The sequence below is a fragment of the Tympanuchus pallidicinctus genome, unplaced genomic scaffold (genome assembly GCF_026119805.1).
Source record: "Tympanuchus pallidicinctus isolate F22 unplaced genomic scaffold, pur_lepc_1.0 scaffold24, whole genome shotgun sequence".
Classification (NCBI taxonomy): domain Eukaryota; kingdom Metazoa; phylum Chordata; class Aves; order Galliformes; family Phasianidae; genus Tympanuchus; species Tympanuchus pallidicinctus.
In genome coordinates, this window is record NW_026294741.1 from 3,682,574 (window position 1) to 3,708,430 (window position 25,857).

Consider the following 25,857-nt stretch of genomic DNA (forward strand, 5'->3'; position numbering starts at 1 on the left):
AAGATGCAAGCTGAAGAATTCCGATTCTTTTTCCAAGAGCACTGCATGGGATGGGGGTGGGCAAGGAGGGTGAGAAACAGCACCCTAAGAGGTTGCAATCTGCCTTCCAGCACTGCTGAGCAGACACTGCACTGTGCATCAGGGGGTGAGGATTCATACAGACCTCAGCGGCAGTTGTGGAGAAGAAAACAGTGAGAGGACCACAAATGCTGCTTCAAATGGTGGAGGGACTCTGACTGCAGCCAGAGCTCTCCTCCTTTACAAGCAGCGCTACCAAAAGCGGGTTAGCAAAGCCTCAGGGTCCCATTAGGAGCAAGGAATGGCAGCAGGAAATGGAGGAGCTGAGCACACACACCACGCAGTGTGCTGGGAGCTGGATGGTTAAAAATGTATCTGGAGCTTGTGCCACTATAAATTATTGACTGTACAGGGAGCTGGAAAAAAGGATTCAACCCCATTAATAATTTACCTCCTAATCCAAACGAAGATGGAATTTTATGCACCACTTATTACCAGTGCAGCAACTGGGAAAATGAATGGCGCTTCCCGTCTGCAGGCAGAACAGTCTCTGCTCATCCAGAACGATCCCGGAGTCGGCTCTCCATGCAGGAACACCCAGAGCTGCCCTGAAGGAAGAACTGCTCACCCCCAGCAGCCTGGGGGCACACGAGGGATGCAGGGATTCATCATTGCTGCACGGCCCCCCACGCAGGGGCAGCTCCCAGCCAACAGCCGCCTTGTCTGTGGGTGCTGTTGAGATGCACTGGTCTGTGGGTTTCCACACTGCTCACACTGAGCTCCAAGTGCAGCTTCACACCTGGTGTTGTGCTGTGAGGTGGGAGCAAAGGAACCAAACCACAGAGAAGTGGATTAAAAAAAAGGAAGAGCAACACCTCCTATAGTCTGTCAGCTGCACATTGGCCCCAGTTTGGGCACGTGTTTGGGAATCCGTGTTTTAAACTATGGATAATCACAAAGCTTCACAGAGCTCACCTTGAGAGAAGCCCATTGCGGCACAAAAGCAGAGAGCAAACCTGTGTGTACATCTAGGGTCAATCCCAAACTGCAGAGATGAGCTCTGCAATGTCTGCATCTTCACTGGAGCCGTGGAGGGAGAAGTTGCCCCGGGGAAAGAACCAAGCACCCTGCTTAGAGTTCTCATTTATTATTAAATTACATATCAAAGCTCCGTAATTACATCCAGAGAATGCACAATAGGTGAAAAGTAATTACAGATACAGTAAGTTTCAAGCAGCTCTGTGAAAAGCAAAAAGAATCAGAAAGTGCAATCAGAAATGAACTTACTGAAGTCCGGACTGGGATGTTTTGTCTGAAAGGTTTTGTTGGTGACGGTGGTTTCGTCTTGAGGGAATGTTGATTTAAACCACTTTCCTCACTCTGCAGGGCGCAGAGGACAACCAAGAGCTGAGCACAGCACTGGGTTCGTGCATCCAGCACACACAGATCCCAGGATTCCTGATGTCACCCAGAAAAGGGCTCAGTTCAGTCCCGCTGTGCTCCCCTTGGCTGTGCATTGCCAAATAGGCCCGCCGTTCCGAGGGCTGCCGTAATCCAGCACTCTTAGGAGTTTCAGAATGATTTCTTCCTGTCGCCCCTCCTGTCTGCTTCACATGAAAGGTTTTTGGAAAAAAAACCCAAAAACCTAAGAAAAAGTTACGCATGGAATGATCTCAGCAAACTGCTGGATGCGGGGAGGCCCGATGGACCCAACCAAACGGGAGTTCGTCAGCTGGGAATGGCAGAGCAGTTTTGGGCACGTGGCTCCTGGAAGGGTCAGCACAGAGCTGGAACTTTCACATCACGTACAAACACTTCTGCTCTTTTATTTTCAGCGCCCTGTGAGGAACTGGTTCTTCTCACAGCAGCCTTAAGACCTTCGAAAGAGGGAACTTTCAGAACTACGTAAGGCTCTGCTTGATCAGCTCTGCTTGATCAGTGTAACGAACCCAGCAGGAGCTTACAGCACGCTGATACCCGAAGCTCATGAGCTCAGCATTGACCACAAGCACCCACTGTGCCTTCCCACAGCAGCAGAAACCCCCACGTCCTCAGTTCTGCCACAGCAATGCTCAGTGCTGAGCAAACACACAGCCAGCGCTCCAGCAAACAGAGCAGGAGGATCAGAAACAGCACAGACACGAGCGCTGGGGTCAGCCTGAGGGACCAGAAGTTACCAGCAGGACCTGGCCGAGTTCCTACATCACAACTCTGCTGGGAATTCCAGGAATAAAAGCTGTTTAACACCACATTTTCCTAAAGATTAAGAAGAACTGCATGGAAGGACCATAGCCAGCATTTCCAGTCAAGCTTTATCAGAGATAATTCAGCATATTTGTCTCGTACTGAAATAAATCAGTTCCTCTGAAGCATCTTCATAACATGAAAAAAAAAAATCAATCCTGTTGACACATTTGTTATAATTACATACTTTCCATAGCAGCTTTTTCACACAATAAGATTAAATATATGCACCAAATCATCAATTAAGTCCAGTAAAAGACGGGTTACCAGATTAAGGAAATGAATTTATTTCTGTTACTGCAGATCTGAGTGCCCTCTATAGAGCAGCCAAATCCTACAGATCCTAAGCAGGCGCACGGCTGCCAGCTGGGGTCCTGCCTGGGGTGGGATGGGGGAGATAAGGGCTGATCTCCCAGCACACAGCTTCATTAATGAACTCCCTTTATCCATCAAGGTTTTTCATAAACCCCTTTAATAAACGCTTCATATCAAACCAGGAACATTCCCAGATCAACCAAATTTATTTACATGTATTAATTCCAAATGCTTTCTAAGGCCGATCAGAAGCCCTTGCAGACCTTTTAGCACAGTCATTACCCTGCAAACAAGCCTTCCAACCCATACAAACGTTTCAGGGGCAGCAGCGTGGGCTGCACACCACACAGGCACAAACCCCATCCCCAGCCAGACACAAGAGAAGCACTACAGCACTGCGACTGCCCCACGAGGCTTTGTTCCATAGAGGACAACCTGGAGGCTACCTGACATCCGTGGCACACGTGGAACCTCTCAGGAATGCTGTCAGAGAGCTGATGGAGCTCCTAAGGCATTCCAGTGCTTCAGCTGGGATTTGCTGGGTTATCACACAACGGATGGAGAAAAAGCAGTTGAAAGAGCAGAAAGAAAAAAACCATCGTTTGTGGTTCTGCAACATCAAAGCCCTTCCTGCCACCAGTCATCAATGCAAAACACCAGGGTTTGTGTGCCTGGATGAGGAGAACTTCCCCAGATAACAGTAAATAAAACTCGGTTTGCTATTTTACATTCAACTCTTCACCAGGAGGAGGTGTGTCCAAAACTTCTGCACTCAGATGCATTTGCCCCAGGTAGAACCATCATCATTTTCACTTCCAATTGACAGTGTAGATTATATCTTACTTACAGTGTAAAAATATTAATGCTATTAGAATAACTTTATGTAAATTACAATATACACTTCTCAGTCGTTGTCTTTATAAAGACCTCTATGATGTCAGCCAAAATCCAAGTACTGACACCCAAAGGCTGCTCTTAGGTGAACTCACGTTTGGTCACTTTTCAGATGACTGAACACTACGGTAAGGAGCTGCGAGGGCACTGTGCTCCCTTTTTACAGAAGAGGACCTGTCCGTCCCTTTAAAGCCACAAGAAACCTTATCACTGTTCCTCAGAGGGCAGTTTATTCATTTTCTGTGCAAAAAGCGAATGGAGCAATCCTTGTCTTCTTTGAGGAGTTTGTGTGAAGCACAGTTTTCACAGCACAAACGATGTAGAAATAACTATTACCTCAACCATGAGTTAAAAAGAATTACAGAACGTGTATCTAGTAGTGAAGCAACCTGATGGCTTAAAGCTGCAATATTCTTCTGGTAGGACAACGGTGCCCAGAAGTGCCTGCAGGCAAAGCAGGGTTCCTGCAGTTCCCACCTGCTGGCCAGCAATGCACCTCCCAGCACCACTGGGCACAGGAGCTGCTCTACTGCTGTTGTTAAGTGGCTGTATTTACTTACCTTGCAATGAGAAAGGGGCTAAAGGAGGAAAAAATTAAAAACAAAACAAAAACAAAAATCCCACCAAATTTAACCAAAGGAAGATGTATGGCAGGGAAGGAGAAACACTGCAGCTTCAACCCCAAACCAGTGTTGCAGTCCATCATCATCAACTCTAGACATCATGCTGACGGTCCCAGGCAGGGGGAGCAGGCTGATGGAAGTCCATCTCTTCCCCCGCTCGCTTTTCCTTGGCTGGGGGGAGGGATGGTGGTGATGAGTTTAGCAGAGTCCACGGGGGAACATCCATCAATGGAAGGCAAAGAGCAGCAGCAGGATGGTGCAGATGCCAATGATGCTGCCCAAGATGAACGAATCCCGTCGTTTCCGAAGGTTGATCCTCTGGATCAGGCTGTTCACTGCTGGGAACCGGTCTTTAAGCAGGGTGAGTCAAGGTCACACCAAAAATACGGCCACTTATTGAACCAGCCCCAAATGCTGTACGTGCAAGTCAGCAATGCCACGAGGTACAGAACTACCCCCAAGCTGGAGAAAGAAGATGCAATCAGAAAACCAACAAGATGAGCAGGATTACAACTGTACTTTGCTAACGAGGCAGAGAAACTGTGATCTAATAATCAGAGGAGAGTGAATGGAACAGGTTAGAGTTCACATGTACACAGAACTCAGTAGTTGATCACCTAAATTACCAGTGCTTGGTGTCATCTCCACTATGAGGCTTTTTTACTCTTAATGAGTATGTTTAAATGGGGGTGAAATTTTGGTGATGTTTATTTAATGGAATAGTTACTGGCTAAGGGAACAAGCAAAGGCATTTGACAGAGAAGCATGCACGTTGCATGAATATGCACTAATCCCTGCACAGCACATGAAGAACTCCTCCTACTGTCAAATCATACTAATGTCAATCTATCCTAAGCTAAGAAACCAAAATCTTAACATCTGCAAGCCTGTGACAGACAGAAGGATCCTCAGGTGACGAATACTGAGCTATAAATGATACCAAACAGCAGCAGGTGCTCCGACCTTGAAAGCCAAAACCAACACACAGAGTTGGAAAGGTAACAAATGCTGTTATAGGTCTCTACGTGAAAAATGTAGACATGGGTCTATAGGCAGGGTTCAGAGTTGAATAAAACCAATTTGCTCATCACATCTGCCAGTTAGATTAAAAAAACAACCACAACCCAACAAGACACCGTAGTTATGCAGCTGTTGGCATCCCAAAGCATTTTGATCCCCGAATCAATGGCATCCTGAAAAGAAGTTACTGTGCCTCTTTCCTAAGCACTGGCAGCACAGTTTTCTTAAGGAAGGATACTAGCCAAGGTATTCATCTTGCTCTGTATTGACTTCAACATCCCTCTCTGCGAAGTCATATTTTCTTTCGTTGCCATGGCAATGCTGGAAAAAGAAAAGAGTGGATCGAGTTGCTGGTGCTAAGAATAATCCACAGTTAAAACAACAGGAAAGCGAGCAGGCAACACCTCTCTGCAGAACAATGAATGAGGTGAAGCAATGTGAATGAAGCAACATTTGGTTCCATTAATCTCTCCCTTTTACCCTTACACGATTTCTTCTTGTAGAAGCCATTAACAACTGAAGACAGCTCTTTGAACAAGGATTTGGTGCACCTCCACCCCCAGTAAGAAATGAGTTCCATTCCCAACAGCCTAAAGGTGCCCTGCCAGACTACACTGTAAACTGGGAAGCTTGCTGAATCAAACAGATCCCAGCTCCAGCTGAGCACACAAAGCTTGGGTTCTTCTGATTCGTGTCCCACAAAGTCCAACGTTGCTGTTTTCTACAAGCTGCTGTATCACTGAACTGTACCAAATGACACTGCCATGGCAGCAGTAAAAAAATCACATTTTTGACCCTCACTCCTAATTAATGTCACACTAGGAAATACAGTTTCCATACTGCTTCTTCAGTAAGACTTGGTCGACCCAGATGCGCTCGGTTCAAATATCAGAGCACAATACAAGTGAACATAAAATCAATTCCAAGTACAAAACATTCTGCAAGTTGGAGAGCAGCAACTATTTTCTCTTTAAATGATAAAGCATGTAAAAGAAGATTTTGGAGAAATACGCAGCTGACAATTTTTCTTTTTTTTGAACCTGAAGCATCTCCTCAACCCATAAAACCAAGAGCTCTACCACAGACAACAGAAGGGCCGGCTGCTACGTGCAGTCCCAGTGATGCCCCATGCAGCCACACTGAATGCAAGAGCTCTGTCTTGACAAGCACTCATTGACACATAGAGGTACATAAGAGTTTAGAGTCAGGAGCTGCAGCGCTTAAGAAGGAAGAGTTTGAGGAATGCTGCTCTCCTTGGCTGGTGTGAACTGCAAAAAGAGGAAGTAGAACAACCATAGATGTTGTGGGGTTACAACTCAGAAGATGACACTTGCTACTGACAACACGTGTGTGATTAACAATGATTGAAAGGAGCTCCTGGATAAGTTTCTAAGCATTAAATATGGAGGGAAACTGTTCTGGGAGAATGAAAGTTAACTGGAACATCGTGATAAACAGGGAAATAGGAGGGAGCTAAGGCTGCAATGCAATAGGAAAGTGAACAGATAGGAGAAAGTATCCTTTACCAAAGACAGGCATCCAAACTTACACGAGCATCTTCTGCTTGCTCACTCTCAGTGCCTGAATCATCCCACGTACCACTGCCTTCTCCACCAGGGCACTGCAGCCAACCACAACATCTGGCAAATCCAGCAGAGCTGAGCCCAACAGTGGCCCTTTCAGACCTACAGCACAAGGTCACTGCCACAGCTGAGAGACACCTGAAGGAAACAGGCTGGATCAATGAGCCCTAAGTATGTCTGCAGCACTAAGTTCATTCGGGCTCCCTTCCATTGTATCTGCCAACTCCACCTCCAGGAGACCTTCAGGCAGCATCTCTTGCCTTCCCGCTGTGTGCCAGCCAAAACTGGGAAAAAAACAAACAAACAGCCCAAAAACACAAAAGGAAAAAATCTGCATCCCTCTCTTTAGGTGGAGGATGCCTTTTCCAGCCCCCTTTCTGCAGTTTGAGATGTATTTCAAAACAAAACAGAACTCTGACACAATGGATGCTCCTGGGCATACTAAGATTGACCTTCCTGCACTTGATGGCTTTGAGTTGTTTCATGCAGTGTCTGATCAGCACAAGGTGAAACTGGAGCTGTGTGGAAGCAGCAGGGCCTCCTTGGGGTTCAGGAGGAGGTGCCCATCCATCAACCTGTGCTGCTCTTCTGTGCAAGCAGAACTGACCAAAGCAGCTCCTCTTGCTTTGTACAGGTCCAGGCATTAAGCAAAGCCTGTTTGCTGCTGCGGATCCACCAACTCACCTGCTCTGTTGACACAACTGATCTGTGTGATTACACGGAAGAGTCATTTTAGGATTCAAATTACAACTCAGACAGAAAGCACTGTTCTTCATGCACCGATCACCCAAAATATTGCCTAGTTTACCTGAGCCTTTGTACTTGTGAACCTGAGACTACTGCATTTAAGCCCCACCACAATGGTAATGCACAGCCTCTGGGAACCAGTCCTTCTGTTTCTGCACTCTCAAGCATGTAGGCATCCTCATACTCTTCATTAAACAGCTCTGCTTCCATTCCCACCCCCAGCATATGCTCGTTAACTCACTGTTATCATTTGTTTACTGACAAATGTCTTTTTTTTTTAATTAAAAAAAATGAATCCTCTTCCTGTTCACAGCACTGGTCCCGTTTGGTCACTTGACGCAGCAATCTCTCCAGATGAAGAATTACTTTTCCTTCCATTTTGAGACTTCTAGCCAACGTTTATGACACAAGATTGAATCCTTCCTTCAGGAATCCACCTGCTCCTTGGTAGATCCAATTCTCAAACTCACTCAGCAGAACGACACAGAATTCAGGCTTAAGAGTGCACTTTGCTTCCCAACAAAACACTGATCATTTCTCAGGGCATTCTTGGAGATGATGAACGTTGATCCTCCAGCTTTCCCAAGCTCCCACAGTAAGTTTGGTTCTCAATTGTTCCTGACTGCTGATTGCCAATGATAAGACATCTCTGCTAAGCCCACGTTACAAGAGCGGCAGCATTGATGAAAACTAAGAATTAATATCAGGACTGCACTGCTTAAAACATCTCCCCATGCCACAGCGCTCACTGCAGCACAAGCTTTTCTCAGCGCAGCACTGGACCGAGGCAGCAGGGATGGCTGGGTACCTTTACCCCACGTAGCAGCCATTCAGATGCAGTGTATCAGCCAACCACATCTTCCAAAAATCAGCCCCTTGTTTCACTTACTCACACAGCTCAGCCCCATCCGTATGAGTGCAGAACTAAGACAAAGCTCTGAAGGAACAAGACACGCTTTTAAAAATAAAATAACTCACGTGCTACGGGAAGTTCTGCTTCACTTTGTGCTTCATGAATCATGCTTGCTTATTGAAATGCATGACAACATCTGTGACTGAGGGAATGGACTCAGTGACTGTGCATAGAAATGCAAGCTCTGCTGCTAAATCGATAACAATTATGACTACATTGCTTGTTCTTTGTGTACACATACACACACACATACAGGCATATCCATACACACACAGCCTTTCCAACTTCACTACACATCATCGTGTCTTCTGCTGAAGGCTCAGATGAAAACCTAGGAAATGTTCCCCCAGAAATGAGTGTGACTGCACCAGATCCTGCAGGCTCCCCTGAGCAGAGCTGCGACTCAAAATCCAACTCCTACCTCCCCATCCTGTCAAGCCAGGACTTAACACTACATGATTTTCCCCTTTTATTAAATCCTAATTGTTACCCAGAGGAATGCCCCCTGTATATACACACATTTTCTACTTAGTTATTCAATCTATGGGTTTGGTCAAAGCAAAAATGCTCGAGTCCATCCTGCCAATAGACAAAGCCTGACAAGTGAGCCTGAATCAGGCACCAGAAGGAATATTACAATGAATTCCTAGCAGCTGGTCACACTGTGCATGCCAAACTGTAGCAAATTGTCAAAGTGAACCAACCTAAAAATATAAGCTGTTGGAAAACAAGAAATAAATCATTTGCTATTCTGAGAAAGCGATAATGTTTGAAAATGAAAACCTGAGAACACCAAACATATTAAGCAGAATCTATGCTTATATTTAAATATACCCAAGACAAGTGAACACAGTTCCAAAGGAACTGCAGTACAAACTATCACTTCCCACTCCTTTCTGGAAAGAAATATGCTGCAGTTAACAGCCATGTCACATAATTCATTTAAAAATCTCATTATAAGGTTCATGCTAACACAACATCTGGAATGACAGCTGCAGCACCTATGCATCCTCTTGCAGGTCTGCTTGCTCCATAGAAGAACCACACACAATGCCCCTCTTCAGTGCACTGCAAGTCAGAGCAGGAATTTCACACCTGGACACCTCCAGCTACTGGGGGTGACAAAAAAATCACCCTGGCTTCATCAGAGACAGAACTGAATCAAGGGGATCTAAATTAACAGCAGTGTGTGATGCGTGTTGTTACCCAACTCTTTCTCTACAAAAAGAAACGTAGAACATTTTTGGCAATGGCTACAAGAAGTCTGTTTACTACAGGTAACAAATGGTGCAACAAGGAGCTGAGATCCAGCCTCCTAAAATCATAGCTCACCTGCTGGCAGAAGGAAAGCTTTCTGCACCCAGCAGCAAGGAGCTCTGAGCTGAGCCAGGCAGTTGGGTCTATGGCATGAGAAGCCATCCCTGGTTGATCCACAGTCAACCGCAGGTCTGCAGCTCACCCAAATGGAACTCCAAGCCATTTCACAGCAGGCAGGTCACCTCCTGATGATGCTGTGGCTGGGACACCACTGGGCTGGCTCACAGCTCGTCAAGGAACCCAGGCTACACACAGGTAGGTGCCCTGTTTGAGCCCCAGCTTGCAAGGCAATCCACTCAGGACTTCACTTATCTTGTACTCTCATGCTCCTCAGTGACGCGTAATCAGGAGGCCAGGGGAAGAGCTCAAATAATACGAGTCATTTTGCAGGATATCAAGCTTAATAAGTCATCACTGGCTTTATAATGCTTTAGTGATGAGAATGTTTGAGCAAGGAGAGCAAGGAAGAGATCTGACAAACACCGAGTGCGCTTATGAGGTGGAAAAGTAGGGCTACAAATATGGCAATAAAGGAGAGGATGTTTAATCAGGAGAAGATGAGAACCAAAGTAAGGAGAAGACTCACAACATCCGTGCTCAGACTGGCAATATCTTCATGAGCCTGAGGAGAGACTTCATCCACGTTCTCAGACATTACAGTAGTGACCACTTCTGGTTTGTCACAGCACATTAACGTGGTGGTTTAACACATTCTTCCACCATGTTAATTATACTGAGCCCACTGAATGTACTTAAGCTAGCCAGCCTTTAATGGACACAGAGCCTCTAATTACTCCTCTTCATCACTTATGCCAGTACATGCATTATCTGAAACCATATCTTGCTTTCTTCCTTTTTTTTTTTTTTTTTTTTTAAGGCAATAATCTGAGACTTCAAACCATTAAGTCAGGCACTCTGAATTATTGGTTTTCAAAATCTCAGAGTTCAATGAAAGATTGGGAAGGGCACAGATGATAAAAATAATTTGTAATGCTACGATTCTAAGATTTCTAGATCAGTAAGAAAGGCAGCACTTAAGTATTCAAACCACACGAAAACCAAGGAATAAGTAACTATGCAGCAGCAGCAGTCACTCCAGCCCATAAGGTCCAAGGGCCTACCAATATCAGCTGCATACTGGGATGATGAACACGTCCAAGGACTACAGAAAATCATGCTGCAGGAGAGTAACCCTGAGAAAAAACAGCCCCACTACTGGAATGGCCCTCAACAACTCAACCTGAGATTCCCTTTGCTCAGCCATCCTCGTTGTTGCCATAGAGGGTATTCATCTCTGAACAGAAACCCAAATTTCCCAAATTAGGCTGAATAAAATATTCCGGTAACACCATTATGTCAATGTTGAATAGTAAAAATAAAACCCCACTTCACTGTAATACAAGTTATGAACAATACAGTTATTGTATAAAGAAAGTGACTGAGACTTCTGGGCACAGTGCAGTGCAAATACTGATTGTACAGAAAATAATGAGAATTAGTAAATTCATCCCTACCTTATTGTTTCTTCTATCAGCCGATCTGAGCTGAAAGCCAAGAAGAAAAAACAAAGTTAAAAAAAGGAACAAGCACTCAGTACTGCTGATCGTTACACCAGTGATTTCCACGGCACAATCCTTCACAAATGTACCCCAGTAAGCCTTGTTTCAGAGCACAGTTGCTGCTCACTACAACACAGATCTGGCACACATACAGTGAGAGTTCTGGAGAAGAGACACAGAGCGTCCCCTAGAGCAGCACCCACCAACTATAAGCAAGGTAGGACCTCTGAGACCCCACATCCAACCCAAAACCCCACCATGCTCACTGCCATGATCCCAGCACGTCTCCATGGCTCCTGAACACCTCCAGGGATGGAGATTCCACCAGAGCTGCTACTTCTGGCCCTTGAAACACGGAGGCAGCACACAGAGCGCTACAGATATTTTGCCCAAGCTGGAGTTGAGGACCCAACTGGGGTCAAACTCTGAGAACATTGGAACTGGAACACTTCATTCTGCTCCCAAAGCCATGCTCCAAAGAGCCAGATCAGCTGTGAGTTGATTGGTTTAATGAAGTAAAGCTGTTTTCACCCACTGTGGGGTATTTATTATCAGAGGCACAGAGAACTCAAACGACAACCCAAAGCATTTAATTGGTGCTGGAAGTCACAAGATGAATGGTTCTCAACTTACAAGGCAGTCCTCCTGACTATTGAAAAGGATGAGCTGCATGTGAATTGTGTTCTGAACGACTGATGTGCAGGAAGGGCAGACTGAGCTAACTCATACATTCTCATTAAATAAACAGCTGCAAAACACACGGGTTTGCTGAACACATCTTCCAGCATGTCATTCCTATTGCCTCTTCTGAAGGCTCTGAGAGCACCTCCAGCACTGCACAACCTCACAGTTACAAAAAATAACAGCCAGGTTTAAGGAAGCCCAAAAGCACAGTGGGGAGCAGAGAACCAAAGCCTGACCGAGGGAGGGTGAGTGGAGGGGATGCTTACAGATGTCTGACTATCAATATTCTGTTTCACACCGATCTCACAATTATCAGGTCAAATTTTAACTACTTGACAGAATCAAAAGGCAAAACACTGAAAAAGGTAACCCTGTGCATCTCACACATCCAAAACATTATGGAGCTCCTCGGAAAATCTCCATTTTATTCTTCTGCTTTCCAAGCAAAGACAACAATTCCAGTGGACATTGCCTTACGAGCATCCAAGCAAGAGATCTCTCTGGGCAACATTAATCTGCCCTGCCATATGTTTCAGTAAGCTGGGCACTTTCACCTGTCGAGACAGATGGCACTTCGACCAAGTCATTTAAAAATACTATGCAAAGGAATGCTAAAAGATGCTGAGGTCATCACCTACCGCAATAAGGGGCACAGATCCAGCAGCAGCAGTCATGAAATAATCAGGCCTCTGTGCAACTGTTATCTTCAGAAAAGACTGGGCACGCAGTTCATCATTTAAATACGTGGACAGGTGATTTTTCCTCTGGGTTAACTTAAGTAAAATAGGCTTCTGGGATAGAAGAGCTGTGTGCCCATTACACCTAGCTTTTAAAATTATTTTTCCTTCTCTTTTCTTTTTTCTTTCTTTATAGAAGCACCAATTTTACTTTGCTCTGACTGTAAGATTCAGCAATAGCCTTCGCTCCCCCAAGCTGCTCGCACCAAATCTTTTCTATTTTCACAGTCCTGAATCACCAGGCAACGTGGAGCTTTAAGGAATGCAAATGTTGCAGAGCATACTTGATACTCTAATACAACTCTGCAGGTTATGATGAAGCAAATCATACTTACACAGATATTACCATCATAGCTGTTCCTATCTCACAAATGAAACACCATGAGAACTCCCCAAAAAACAGCAATGCTTCAGTGCCATCAAGATTCCAAAGCATTGAAGAAGTTCTAAATATTATTAAGCTCTGTAAAAACTTAACTAGAAAAAGGTGAAGTGGAATTTAGTCTTCCCTGTGATAATAATTAGATATTCCAGATTTTACCAGACTCGTACCAAGCTTGATTCACTTCAACGCCAAAGAAAGAAAGAATTGTGCTGGAGGTGCATAGCTAGTACAGACAAGGATGCTAGGGAAGATAAAAACTGCTGCAGAAGCCTCTCTGACTGGGGCCAACACAAGAGCATGGTCTCAAACACACTGAGGGGATATGAGACCTGAGGAGAGAAAAAGAGAAGCACTCAAGGCCAGGCTGCTGAGCAACCTGGGCTTTAGGGAGGAATTCCTGCCTATTGCAGGGGGATTGGAACTAGATGATTCAAAGGACCCTTCCAACCCAAGCCATTCTATGATTCTATGAAAACATACAGCAGAGGTCTGTGCAAACAACAAAAAACTGACTCCTGTGTTGGTAGCGAAGAGCAGAAGTAGCACCTGCTATGAATACACAGCAGAGAGCAAAAAGAGTCCATTTGGCTACTAATACTCATCTTAAATTGCCAGTGAGAGAAGAGCCAAAAACAAAGACTTGGGTGAATGGGCATTGCTAGGGACAAACATTCCAAAAGCAGAAAGGTTCCAACACCCACACAACCAGTGGGCTCCCTTGGTTCGTTAACAGCAGCACCAAGCCGGGTGCTCAGGAGATGCAAGGCTTTCACACTTCCACTTGCAGTAGCCAAAATGAAATAACAGCCTACAACAACACAACAAATACCAGCACAAGTACGAGCATTATGTTCATGTATAGATTTGCCCCGAAGGAACAAACTGTTAACAGTGTAAATGTCACTGTGCCTTCAAGCTCTACGTATGTAAGCAATCTTATTTCTGTGGATCACTGTGTGACACTCAGCAATCATGTTCAAAAAGAAAGAGGAAGAGCTGCAACATTGGAAAGGAGAAGAAAAATCATGACAGCACATCATCATGCTGCTCTTAAGTCAATGCAAGCAGTTTGTTAGTCTAAATGAACAGAAACCACTGCTCCAGGCAGGAGGCACCAATGTAATGGTGGTGGGTTTCCTTCCAGATGCTTCACATCCACCTTGTACACGTGCAAACAGCACGTAAGAGGTTAGAGACAGCACAACAACCAACCTGCAGTCCTGTGATAAAGAACTCATTAACATCAGACTCCTAACGACATCATTAAGTAAATACCTCAACAGCGCGTTGGTTACAGCGAGAAGAGCCTTTCGGATCTGACCTAAGCTAAGCTAACAAGCTCTGCAGCTATCTGACATCTGTAATTCTGCCTGCATCAGGACTGCAAATAATAAAAAGATTTTTCTCTAAGGCTGTTTAGAAAATGATGCAAGGGATGCCATGGCTTTGGGGTGGAGCTCCATTCAGAAGCCAGAGCACGCTGTTTGTCCGGGATCTCTAAAGGGCACAGCCCACACCTCCCCTGCACTCCATGTATTTGTCTGAGAACTATCAGCAGAGTAAAATAAATGTTTCTGCAAAAAGAGGAGTTAGCCAAGAAAGCTCTTTGGCACACAGAAGGACTACTGTGAGTGCCTGATGTCTGAGAGTCCCAGGAGGGTGAGTAACAGCAATACTCCTTCCTTTAAAGCAGATCTATAAGGAAATAAGAGGCTTCTCAATAATCTGCACTATCCAGTTTACCCAAAGAACGCAGTTAAAAACTTAAAATGAAAACAGCTCCTATCATCTAAATGAAGTGCAGCAGCTGGTTGCCTATTAGTAAGCATAAAACCAAAGCCAGGATGGCACCAAGAGCCACATCACGAAGTTTCTAGAGGCTCTCTGTCCACGGTTGGGAAAGTTCCTGGATAGATTGACCCTCCTGTGTAATTGCTCCCTATTACCCATAGGAACAAAGTTAAATGAACGGAGAGGGCAGGCCTTACTGTAAGTCATTATCAGTAACCACAGCTGTCAGAACAATTCCAGTAACTTACTAATGGGCTCTATCGGCATCTCCTTGGACCCAGCATCAGCAGTAGTGCAGTTTGCACTATTTCCTCTGGTTTATGTGATACAGTGTAAATTATACCTTTAATCAAGGGGGAAAAAAAACCCTCAAAACCAAGCAGCACCTGTAAGAGCACACAGCCTTCAATGTCCACCACCAAGGTGACAGAAGAGAGGACACCAAGATAGCCTGTCAGCAGTGGTGTGTTGGGCACAACGAGGAGATCGATGCACCATGAAACCCAGTACTGTAACAAAAAAAGGCTGTGCCACTTCTCCACCTCAACCTCTTTTCAAAAGACTTTCCAGTCTTTTCCTAAGACTGGAAAAACTGTCCTACTACTCACACACCCATGATGGCAAAAAAGGAAAGCCAAGGAGAACGCCTTCCAGAGGAGCCTGGTCACACACCTTGGTATTTAATACCTCAAGTGTCTTCTTAATTTCCAGTGAAGCTAGCACAGAAACAAAGTGAGAGTTATCCCTGCGATGACAACCCAGTTTTATTTTAGTATGAAGCCTAAAATACACACTGGGTTCCTGCCTCCTAACTCTGCTGTGGTTTTGAGGTTTTTTTGGTAGGTGTAGGAAGATACACAGCCTCCATTTAGGACCTGCTCACAGCACCTGAAGTTAGAACTACTTACCTGCTTCTTATGCTTCAGGAAAGGATTCCTGCAATTGTACAGTGAACTAAATAATGCGTTTTAAACCTCAGCAGGTGGGAGGCAATGCTTGATATCCAGTAACCCCGGGTGCTGGGACACCTGCAGTGCCTTCTGCACAGCAGCAAGGATGATGAGCACCTCATTGTGAAGCAGTGGTACAGAGGTTCAAATAATAAACTCAACAATGACATTCACACAGTAATGTAATTTTCCAAGAGATATAATATCTATTCCTGAAAAAACAGAAATCATCACTGCTTAATGTATCCATACACACACATCTATGCAAACCAACATATCTTCTGGTAATCACAACAGCAGGAGGGGTCCATTTCTCTGGAAGATGTTTGCTTCATAAAACATTTCTATAGGGAATATCTGCATTAGAATGCTTTCTGGAGTGCTGTAAGCATCAGGAGTAAACTTGTCTTAATTTTAAAACCGTTTCCTTCTCATAAATGGGGATATTAACATGTTCTGTAGCTGGAAAATTATACTACATGCATCACTGTTGTGATTATACGTGAACAGAGTGCTCACTGAGGATAAACAGAGCTTTGCAATCACCAGAGGCAGCTCCTCTGAACTAAGAGCTAATTTGCTCATGTTAAATAAGCTACACAAAAGAACCTCGACAGAACTCCACCACTGTCGGATCTGTTCAAACAACACACCTACTTTTCAGAACCTACTCATGGGAGATGAGTTTCGGTACCTGTCAAAGTCCCAACTTCAATGCAGCCCTTGTGGAAGGAAAGCTGTCCTAGTTAAGAAGTGGTGTCTGAAGGAAAACGAAAAGCAGATCAGCAAACGTGGCTGACTTGTTTATTTCTGAAACGAGCAACTTGCCTCAGAAGTGCCCGTGGAGCTGTGAAGTCTGAAGGGTGGCTTTATGTCCCTGCCTCCCCACACCAAGGGCAGCTGCTGCCAGTAAGGTAAAGCCCAGAACCACAGACCAGAGCAGAGCTTCAGTCTTTAGTTTCCTTTGTTCGTGATGCACTCAGGTCATTTTCCCCAACTGCACTGTGAGGGTTTGCCATTGAGATTCTGCAGATGTCTATAAAGGCCTGGGGTGGATTTCATGGGCTTTTCCTAGGGGGCACGTGGAAATGAACACAGAACCTCTACACTTTGTACCAACCATGAGTTCTGAGGTTCTCAACGCTGCAGCCTGGTTGTGTCCTTGGTCACCTGCACAACCTGGTGTAGCTCTGTGCTGGAATCTCCAAAGGAAGCCCCCAGAGCGTGCAGGCAGCTCCCCTCCTTGCTGGAACAAACACACTGAGGCGTTACCATCTCACCACAGCCACAGGCATCAGGGAATTTATCCTCACTGCCTTTTAAATGAAATCTAACTGCAAAGAAAGCTTGCAAATAAACCTTGTGAAGCTAACACAATCTTTAGTTTAGTGGTTGTTCTGTTCGTTTTAAGCCTTAAATATAGCACAGGAAGATGAAAAGCACCACTTGATTTTACTCTAACGAAGCTCAAACTATTTTTAAAGGGAAAACCTCTTTCAAATCCTGAAATGCTAAAGGCTGATTTTCACATTCTTTTAGAAAATTATTTATAAATAGTAACAACACCCAGGAGAGCATCTTCCTTCGCTGCCTGCAGCCTTTGAACCTCCCCAAATTCTCATTAAACTACTTCAATAACTCGCTCATGCAGTCATATTACACTCCTAATAAGTGGTGAAATGCTTTTTTTTCCAGTCTTTTTTTCCCTCAGTTTTTTTCCAGAACTGCCTCCACTTATTGAGAAACGTTTATCATTAAGACACAAAAACAGATGCGCTGCGCTCAGTCCAGCTTTGTGGATCAGTGTGGTGATAGATGCATGAATCCTGTGTTCAGGCTGGGAATGCTACAGAGGAAGGTGATGCAGCTGCTGTCACACAGCCTCGTGTCATTCTGCCATGAGGTTCTGCCAGCAGGTTCACAAATGGAGCCCACTCAGCCCCACACAGGAACCAGGCTGAAGGAAGTCACTGACGTGCAACTGCATTGAGACAAATCTGCTGCAACAGGAGACAGAGCGGAATGAGAGCACAGAACTGGGTTTGGAAAATTGAGTGGAAGCTGTCGTGCTGCTCTGGGACAGCAAAAAGCTCCTTTGTTCAAATGTCTTCCTTAAAAACCAGCTTATTTGTGCTGCCTCTAGGATGGCACGTACAGCCCTACCCAAAAACTCAGCGTTAGGGAGGCTCAAAGCTGCACCAGACAAGTCAGTCTGCAGGGTAATTACAGTGAGCATCCCAATTGGCTTGCACCAGCACTTCTAATGCAATCATTGCCCAACTTTCCCTGCTCCAGAAACAAAGAAGCCAATGATATTTAACAGCTTTTGGGAAACTGGTGACACAATGGTGCTCGAGCTCTTTCAGTTAATCACAGCGTGGAAACGTTTTAACCTAGATTCCTCACTCCTGCCTTGCATTATATCTTCCACTTCAATAGACAAAGCACTGCAGCCTTCTATTACTACTGCACAGCAAGCATGCAGCCAAACTGCACCTTTTTCAGTGCTTCTAGCCAAACAGCCCAAACCAGGCTGATGGTTAGTGTGGATTTGCTTTTCATAGCAGATCTATTTGGCTTTTTCCAGAACTGCTACAAAGCAAAGAAAATCATTCATTACCAAGCTTTGCTTCAGCTAAAATCTGTATTAAAATTAAGAAAATAAAGCAACAAGAACAGAGCATTCTGCTTTGACATGAAGACAAAATAAGTTCAATTTAGAGGCGAGTGGAGCAATTAAGAAAGTTCTTACTGGGCTCAACTACAGCAGAGCTCAGCAGTTCTGAGGCACCAGGCATGGAGGCTGAGCACGGCTCCCTCCTGCTGTGCCCAGCCTCCCTGGGAAGGAGGAAGGAATTGGTGAATTAGCTGTTTCTCTTACAGTCTCTCTCTTTGCTCTGTGTGATGGAAATGCAGAGAACAGCTGGAGCAGCCGCTCCCAAGCATCTGTGCAACTCCCTGCAATGGGAGGTGAAGGTGGGGTGGAAGGGGTGGCCATGGCAGCACTCTGGGTCTGAGCCAACGCTGGAGATGCTCCAAAACCCCCCAGTGACACGAGCAGCACAACACAGAGCACAGATGGTCCACAGGGCAGAGCAGGATGTAACAAAGAACGGGAAACTACAGCCAGGTAGAATGCTGGGAGCATCTCTCACAAAATACTTTAAGGAAGATCCCTGTAATGGGCCTCAGCATCTCATTACGCTGACTGCTTGCACACAGCAGTGCTGAGCACTTGTGAACAACATCAGTAGGAAGAGGGAGAAACGGTGAAGAAGTCACTCCCTCTGTTAAGAGTTCAACTGTGCTACCAACAAAGTTTGAAGGCGGTTTCCTGGTGATTATTCTCTACAGAATGTGGCTGTTTCTGCCCCTCAAAAACACAGGAAATTTGATATAGCTTGGTAGAAAAATGAAATGCAATAGTAGCAATAGAGACATTTAATACCTCAGAGTGCTTCACATGGACGAAGTCCCTGGAGTCACTCAAGGCCAGGCTGGATGTGGCTCTGGGCAGCCTGGTCTGGTGGTTGGCAGCCCTGCACACAGCAGGGGGTTTGAAACTAGATGATTACTGTGGTCCTTTTCAATCCAAGCCATTCTATGGTTCTATGAAAGTCCCCCACGACCACTGATTTACCCCCAACATCTCCACCAGCCAGGTATGTATTATTTATAGCACAATGACACAACTGCTGCAAATCCCCCTATTCCTACTGCTCGCTTCTCCCGTTCCTCTTCTGCATGCAGAATGCAAACACCCTGCTGTGATTTGCTCACTCTCCTCCCACCGTGCCACCCACCCTCGCTGTGTTCACACAGCACAGCTCTGTGCACAGCCCCTCAGCTCACCCCATACCCCAGGGGGCTGCACACCTCCTTCCTGGCTGGGCTGAGGGCCTGCAGGGCAGAGCTCACCACAAACAGAGCCAGCTGGTGATGAAATCAGCCCGTGCCATCTGCACCAGCACAGCCACCAGCAGCGCTCCTCTTGGAAATGGGCAAATGCCTGATTTTTGAGCTAAGCAGCAAGGCAGTAATCACAGCAACCCAACAAAGGCAGGACCAAGCTCCAGCAAGAGCTGATGAGCACAGTTTCCTTCCCTATTCCCTGACAACTCAGCACTAACAGGGCAAACATTCTCACTTGCATACACACGCAGCACTGCAAATTTAATCAAACGCATTACTCCCTTCTTTGCTGACTTTGGGCACAGCTCATCAATAACTGCAGAACTTCTCAGGGCGCACATCGAGCCCACAGGACTCCATCCACTGAGGCAGCACTTTTCAGAGCAGTTTATAAACTGCTCAGCTACGTCTATTCATCAAAACTCTTGTTTCCTTTAGATGGAAAACATTACAAGAAAAAGAATGACTTGTTTACTTCCTTGCCAAAAGCATACAGACACATTTACTGCACTGCACAGTCCCAAGGAAACCAATATTGGAAAAATCAACTAGAGATGCTGTGAGATTTGATGTTTCTTTAAGCAGCTGCCTTGCCAAAAGAGCCGAGGTATGAAGTGAAAAACAGTAGCAGGACATCAGTACGCAACAAGAACTGCCTTCCTGCCTCTTTTTAATTAACAGGCGTTAAAATCTTTATTACAATTTTTATTACAGTTTCCAGCACTGTTGCTTCTCTCTCCACAGGTAGGAAAACCAACCCACAAACCATGGGTACAGAACTCAGACTGCAAGGTGAAACACTCTTTATGCCTCTCACCCCCCCAGGAACGCTGAGACAAACCCACCTCCCTGCTAAACCCAGAGCTATGGGAGGAACCAGCAGCGCAGTGCCCGTGCCAGCAGCACTGACACAGCAGCAGCACCAGCCTGGGGAAGGGAATCCAAATGGATGCCCAATGCCCACAGCTTAATGGAGAGCAGTTTGTGTGCTACACCAAGGGCCCAGAGTGCTTCTGCTGCTCTCATTCCCTTGCTGCTTAATGTACGTTGGATCCTTTTACTCATCAGACTTTTGTACTCACTGATTATTATTTTTTTTACTTCCCCTCTTATTATCTACATATGGAGAAGGCAGACTTCTCCTTCCTTCTCAGTCCTTCCAGAAAGGATGATGTTTGATATGGGGCTGAAAAGTCAAAAGGCAGATTTAGGCACAAAGCAGAGATCCAACATCTGCCCCGAGGCTCATGCAAAGAAGAGCTTTTGGCACCTCTGACCCCCACACTACTTGAGATCAGACATTAAGCAGGGTCACAACCAAGTGTGTACTCCACTACTCAACAGGAATACATCACTGCTGTGGCACTGTCACCACTCTGCAGCTCACAGTAATACCTTGCACACTGTGTGTTCCCATCTCCATTTTCAAGCTCTTTTCCCAAGTTTCACAACTTCACCAAAAATACATCTCAACTCTCACTGCTGCCCCTTCATGACAATCTACATGCAGTGCCTATTTCTACCAGTTAGCCAAGCACCATCATTCACTGCACTGCAAACACCTCAAAACACACACAGCCTTCACTCACTCCCTCTGCCAGCACGTATATCTAAGCTTACAGAGCCTCAATTCAGGAGTTCTGTGCATCTTGCAGGCTTTGATTTCCTGCCAAAGCTGCCTTCTCCTTCTACTCCAGACTTCTTCACACTCCTTTGAGTTATCTCTGCTGTGCAGAACTGCTCCATGATTAGTTTGAGCTCCGTTTCCTAAACATCCCCAACTTGTATTAAACTGTTTTCTGTTTTTCTTTCAGCCTTGATTGATACCTTCATATTATCACCTAGAAGATGGCTGAAATGTTTCTAAAATTGCTTATTTTTCACGTGTTTTTGTCCTTGAAGCACACAGAGAGCTTGGTATGTTTGAAGAGATCAAAGCAATGGACGCCTCACAGAGCTCCGGTTTCAGTGTCTGAAAACATCTTTCAGGTAATGTTTGCAGAACTTCAAGCTTTCCTCTCTTCAAAACAGAGCAGAGGATCCTCAGCTTTTCAGAAGTGGATTTTACAACTCCAGAAATATTTCATCTGTAGCTCTATCTAAACTACTTAATGAAGTATTCACTCCAAAAAAATAATTCAAAATAGAAATCCCAACACGGGGAAGGAACCCGGTTTACCTTAAGGAATCAATGTCAGATAATTTAAGCATGACGTTCCAGGTGATGTTCAACCCCAAAATATGAAGCCTCCTTTTTTTTGTGTGCGTGTGGAAACTTTACACGCTCTGATCATTCACGCCTAGTGACAGATTCAACCCAAAGAAAGGCTGAGGTCGTTCCTTCTTTTAAATGAAAGCCTGCCCTCTGGTGTGAGCCTGCAGCTTAGCATGAGTACAGCCAAGAACAGACAGAAACATCAGTGCTACTTCTTGACTATGCATCCCAGAGGTCCACAGAACACCAGCAGTGCTCTGCTACTGCTGTGCGGGGAATGCACACATAAAACCTCTCCCAAGCTCATGTGCTCTGCAGCAAGAATCAAAAGGCAGCACCTCATTTCCCTCGTCCAATGAAGTGCAGACAACTCACAGATACTGGGGAATTAGTCTCTTCCATTGCCTTCTGCACACATTTGTTAGAGGTAAGGAAAAATCACAAAGTTCTCACCCACACTTGGAATTTGGAATGTTTTACCCCCCAGAAAAATTTGCAACCTTCACCATAAGGAAATGTGCAAGTTATCCAGAAATAAAAGTAACACCTACTTCCGAAGGTGCTCGTGTTCCTTCAGGAACAGCTCTGTTCTTCTGTTATTCACGCCAGACCCACTTTTATACGATCTAAATGCAAAAAACAAACATTGAAAAACATTTTCTGCAGAGGCTTTTTGTAGACATTACTGGTTCCTGTACACGTCGTGCTGTGTTGCTCTGAGATGATCAACCAGAAAAGCTTCGGTTACGCTCAAACATTTTTTAAGTGATCTGTGCTTCACAATTTTACTTCTACAAACACGATTTCATTTTCACAGTTAAAATTAGCAAGCAAAACCATCAAATACTTCTATCAGAAGCTCATGAAGAGTTGTGAACTCAAGCAACCGCTCTCATTTTGCTCAGAGTGCAGAGGATTAACCCGAGGCAAGCACACTCCTACAGGAGGTGCTGCCTTCCCCCTCCTGGCACACTCCCACAGCACTGCTGCAATATACAATGCAACTTACTCAATATCTTTTCGTACTGATCCCAACAGATTCTCCCTTTCTCTTATTGCCAGGAAATTCGCTTTGGTTTTGTGGAATTCGTGAGTGTAATCCTGCAATAAAACAATCACTCCACAGTTAGAACCCTGAGATCAAGTTTCCAAAGCAAGACACACAAATCTTGCCATCTCTGTCAATGTTAGCCCTCAGCAAAGACCACCTTATTAAATTCACATCACATTCCAAGCACACGTGAGGCTGTTGAAACCCCGACCTCATTTAGAGAAGTTTGTTTGTAAGAATGTTTTCAGACCCTGTGCCTGCAGCACATGTGAAGGGAGATGTTTTTCAATCAATCAGATTTGTTGTTTCTTTCATACTGGGCTCTCACAGAGCCTCCTCCCAGCCAACAGAAATCTGGAGTGCATCTGAGCAAGCTGCTAATAACACTAATAACTACTCCAAAGAAATGAAACACAAGAGGAACACGTGCTTGTTACCTGCAGGATGTCTCTATGACGCTGCAATGTGTGCATCAGTGCAGCATTCAGGGATGGGACTCCTGCACTGTTTGTATATTCTGCCATTTTGTCATTTATTCCAGTAAGCTGTAGGGGAAAAACAAGCAAACCAACACAAAAACCTGAAACTGTTTATTACTGTAGGAAATGTACAGTGTATAAGGTGAAAGAGTTTCCCTTATATCAGATACACACCATCAGAAACACTTCTTTACCACCCACGCTATTACTTTCTAAACACTCATCACAGGAACCTGTACTGTGATGCTTCAAAATGCTGATTTAAAAACCAGTGGTTTGTGTATTACCTTTCCCAGAAGCTGTTCAATCTCCACAGCCATGGTCTCAAACATTCTGTCCTGGCTCGACCCATTTAAGAGAGGAGTGGTGTCAGAGCTAAGGAAAAAGAAGGCAAGTTATTAAAACATACAACAACCTTGGGGAAAACAGCACCTCCCCTTGGAAGATACACCAAAGAAATGACACCAAACAAATGATTACCTCCACAACCAGAGCAAAATCAGAACATCTTGTGTGGGATGGCAAAACTAAGTAAGATAATTAGAACAAACAGCAAGTTATATATCCCAGAGCTAAGAGAGAGAATCTGACTCGAGAGCAACATGATTATTCCTGAGTTGCTCTCAGGTTTCCAGGACAGAAATTCAGTGAAAGATTCAAAAAAAATCATTTCACCCTCCAGAAACTTTATACCCAACCCACCATGGTAGAAAACCAAGAAACACTCTTAAAACCCAAAGGAATGGGCAATGAATTTGGTAATGAAAGCAACTTTTAGTCAAAAGACAAAAAGCACACAAGGCTGTAGGATACACAGGTTTGTACATATCAAGACATAACCTGAGAAGGATAGAAAGTAAATAGTGATTTGAAAAAGAATTGAAATCAACACACATACAAGCAGTAATCACTCTGATAACCGAGATGCAATGTGGGGATCCAGGATTAGCAGGCAAAGAATGGCACTTTTTAAAGATTGCACATGGGGACAAAGAAGCTGATAGCCAGGTGCTGTGGAACTGCAGAAAGGCCTCAGATAGAGTCCTTAAGCTAGAAAGAGTTGGTGAGTTTTATCATATTAATCCTCAGTCAAATACAAATCTGCCTAAATAAACCATTTCTTCAAACAAACTCTGTTATGTATACACACAAACACATACATACAGCTCTGCCCGTCCCAGTCCCTACTACAACTTACCTTAAAGGAAACCAGAAATAACAGCCACCCCTGGGGAAGGGACTGCCACAGACTGACTGCTTCACTTCCCCACTTTGTTGGTGTCCTCCCTGGGCTGGTCACTGCAGCCCCGTGCCACAATTCCCTCATCCCTGCACAGGACCACCAGCACCACGGCCACCCACCAGCGAGGTGTGAGGCTGAGCTGCCCGAGCACAAAGCATTTACTGAAGTCCCTGAGAACTGTAATGCAGGGAGAAGTGGGAAACAATGCAGGCAGCTGTACTGTGCACTAAGGAAGCCGCGTCCTTCCCTCACACACTTCCCCCACAATTGAGTGGCAGCCTCGTTCACAGCAGGAAGGCTGGAACTCGATCTTTAAGGACCCAAGCTGTGCTGATCCCATGAATTACAAACTGAAGTTTAAATACAGCTTCTCCCATTGCCCTGTGTGCTCTCACAGGCGGAACACAAACACACACCTGTCCATCTGGCACCTGAAAGAGATATTTCCCAGAGCCCAACTCCAGCACCACAAAGTAAGCTTCTTAAGCAACTGTGCATCAACACCACAGGTGGCACTGGGGACCAGCATTAAACCACTGACACGAACCAAATGCTGCAAAGAGCAAAGTAAAACGTAAAGAAACGTGTTAGTACCTATACCTGTCGCGCCGCCCGTCCCGGCTGCTGGTGCACAGCTTGCTGAAGGAGACCAGCTTCAGGTCCAGCTCGTTCTCCAGCTGCCTCGCCTGCTTCCTGAGATCTGCACGGAAGGGGGTGCGGGGGGGAGTCACACACAGCCCCAGACCGCCCGGGGAGCCCCGCGGAGCCCTCACACAGAGGCGGCCACGAGGGACGGATGAGGAGGACGGGGGCTGCGGGCCCGCAGGCCGCGCCCCACACGGCCCGAGGCCTCCCCGCCGCGGGGCTCAGCCGGGCACCGGCGCCTCACGGCTGAACGGCCGACAAGAACACCGCACCCTCCGGCTGCGAGAGAACAGAGGAGACCCGGCGGAGGCCTCGCCCTGCCCGCCTCGTGTCCCGGGAGCGCCCCGCGCCGCCCCGGCCCCACTCGCCTTCCCAGTAGTTGCTGCTCCCCGCCGCCATCTTTGTTGTCCAACGTCAGCCGCCGCCTGCCGAGAACTCCTGCCTAGAGCGCCTCCCTCCGAGCGCGGTGCCCGACGGGACGGCCGGACCTCCCAACGTAGCGCCCCCCAGCGAACGGGAGGCGCGGAGCACC

At 45.7% G+C, this 25,857-nt stretch overlaps 1 protein-coding gene across 3 annotated transcripts; it reads right to left on the bottom strand.

The window, feature by feature from the left end:
- Positions 1-1,149: 1,149 nt before the first annotated feature.
- On the bottom strand, positions 1,150-25,812 carry GOSR1 (golgi SNAP receptor complex member 1). 3 transcript variants are annotated; one of them, XM_052688597.1, is made up of 9 exons: positions 25,694-25,812; positions 25,281-25,380; positions 23,725-23,812; positions 23,396-23,503; positions 22,917-23,008; positions 22,459-22,533; positions 11,189-11,218; positions 5,353-5,435; positions 1,150-4,444 (listed from the first exon to the last, which is right to left on the bottom strand). In XM_052688597.1, exons 1-9 carry the CDS (start codon positions 25,722-25,724, stop codon positions 4,320-4,322), a joined length of 732 nt encoding a protein of 243 aa, XP_052544557.1. In that variant the 5' UTR covers positions 25,725-25,812; the 3' UTR covers positions 1,150-4,319. The 3 variants fall into 3 exon arrangements, with proteins under 3 accessions (XP_052544557.1, XP_052544556.1, XP_052544558.1); XM_052688596.1 differs by having other exon boundaries at positions 25,275-25,380; XM_052688598.1 differs by lacking the exon at positions 11,189-11,218 and having other exon boundaries at positions 25,275-25,380.
- Positions 25,813-25,857: the final 45 nt, after the last annotated feature.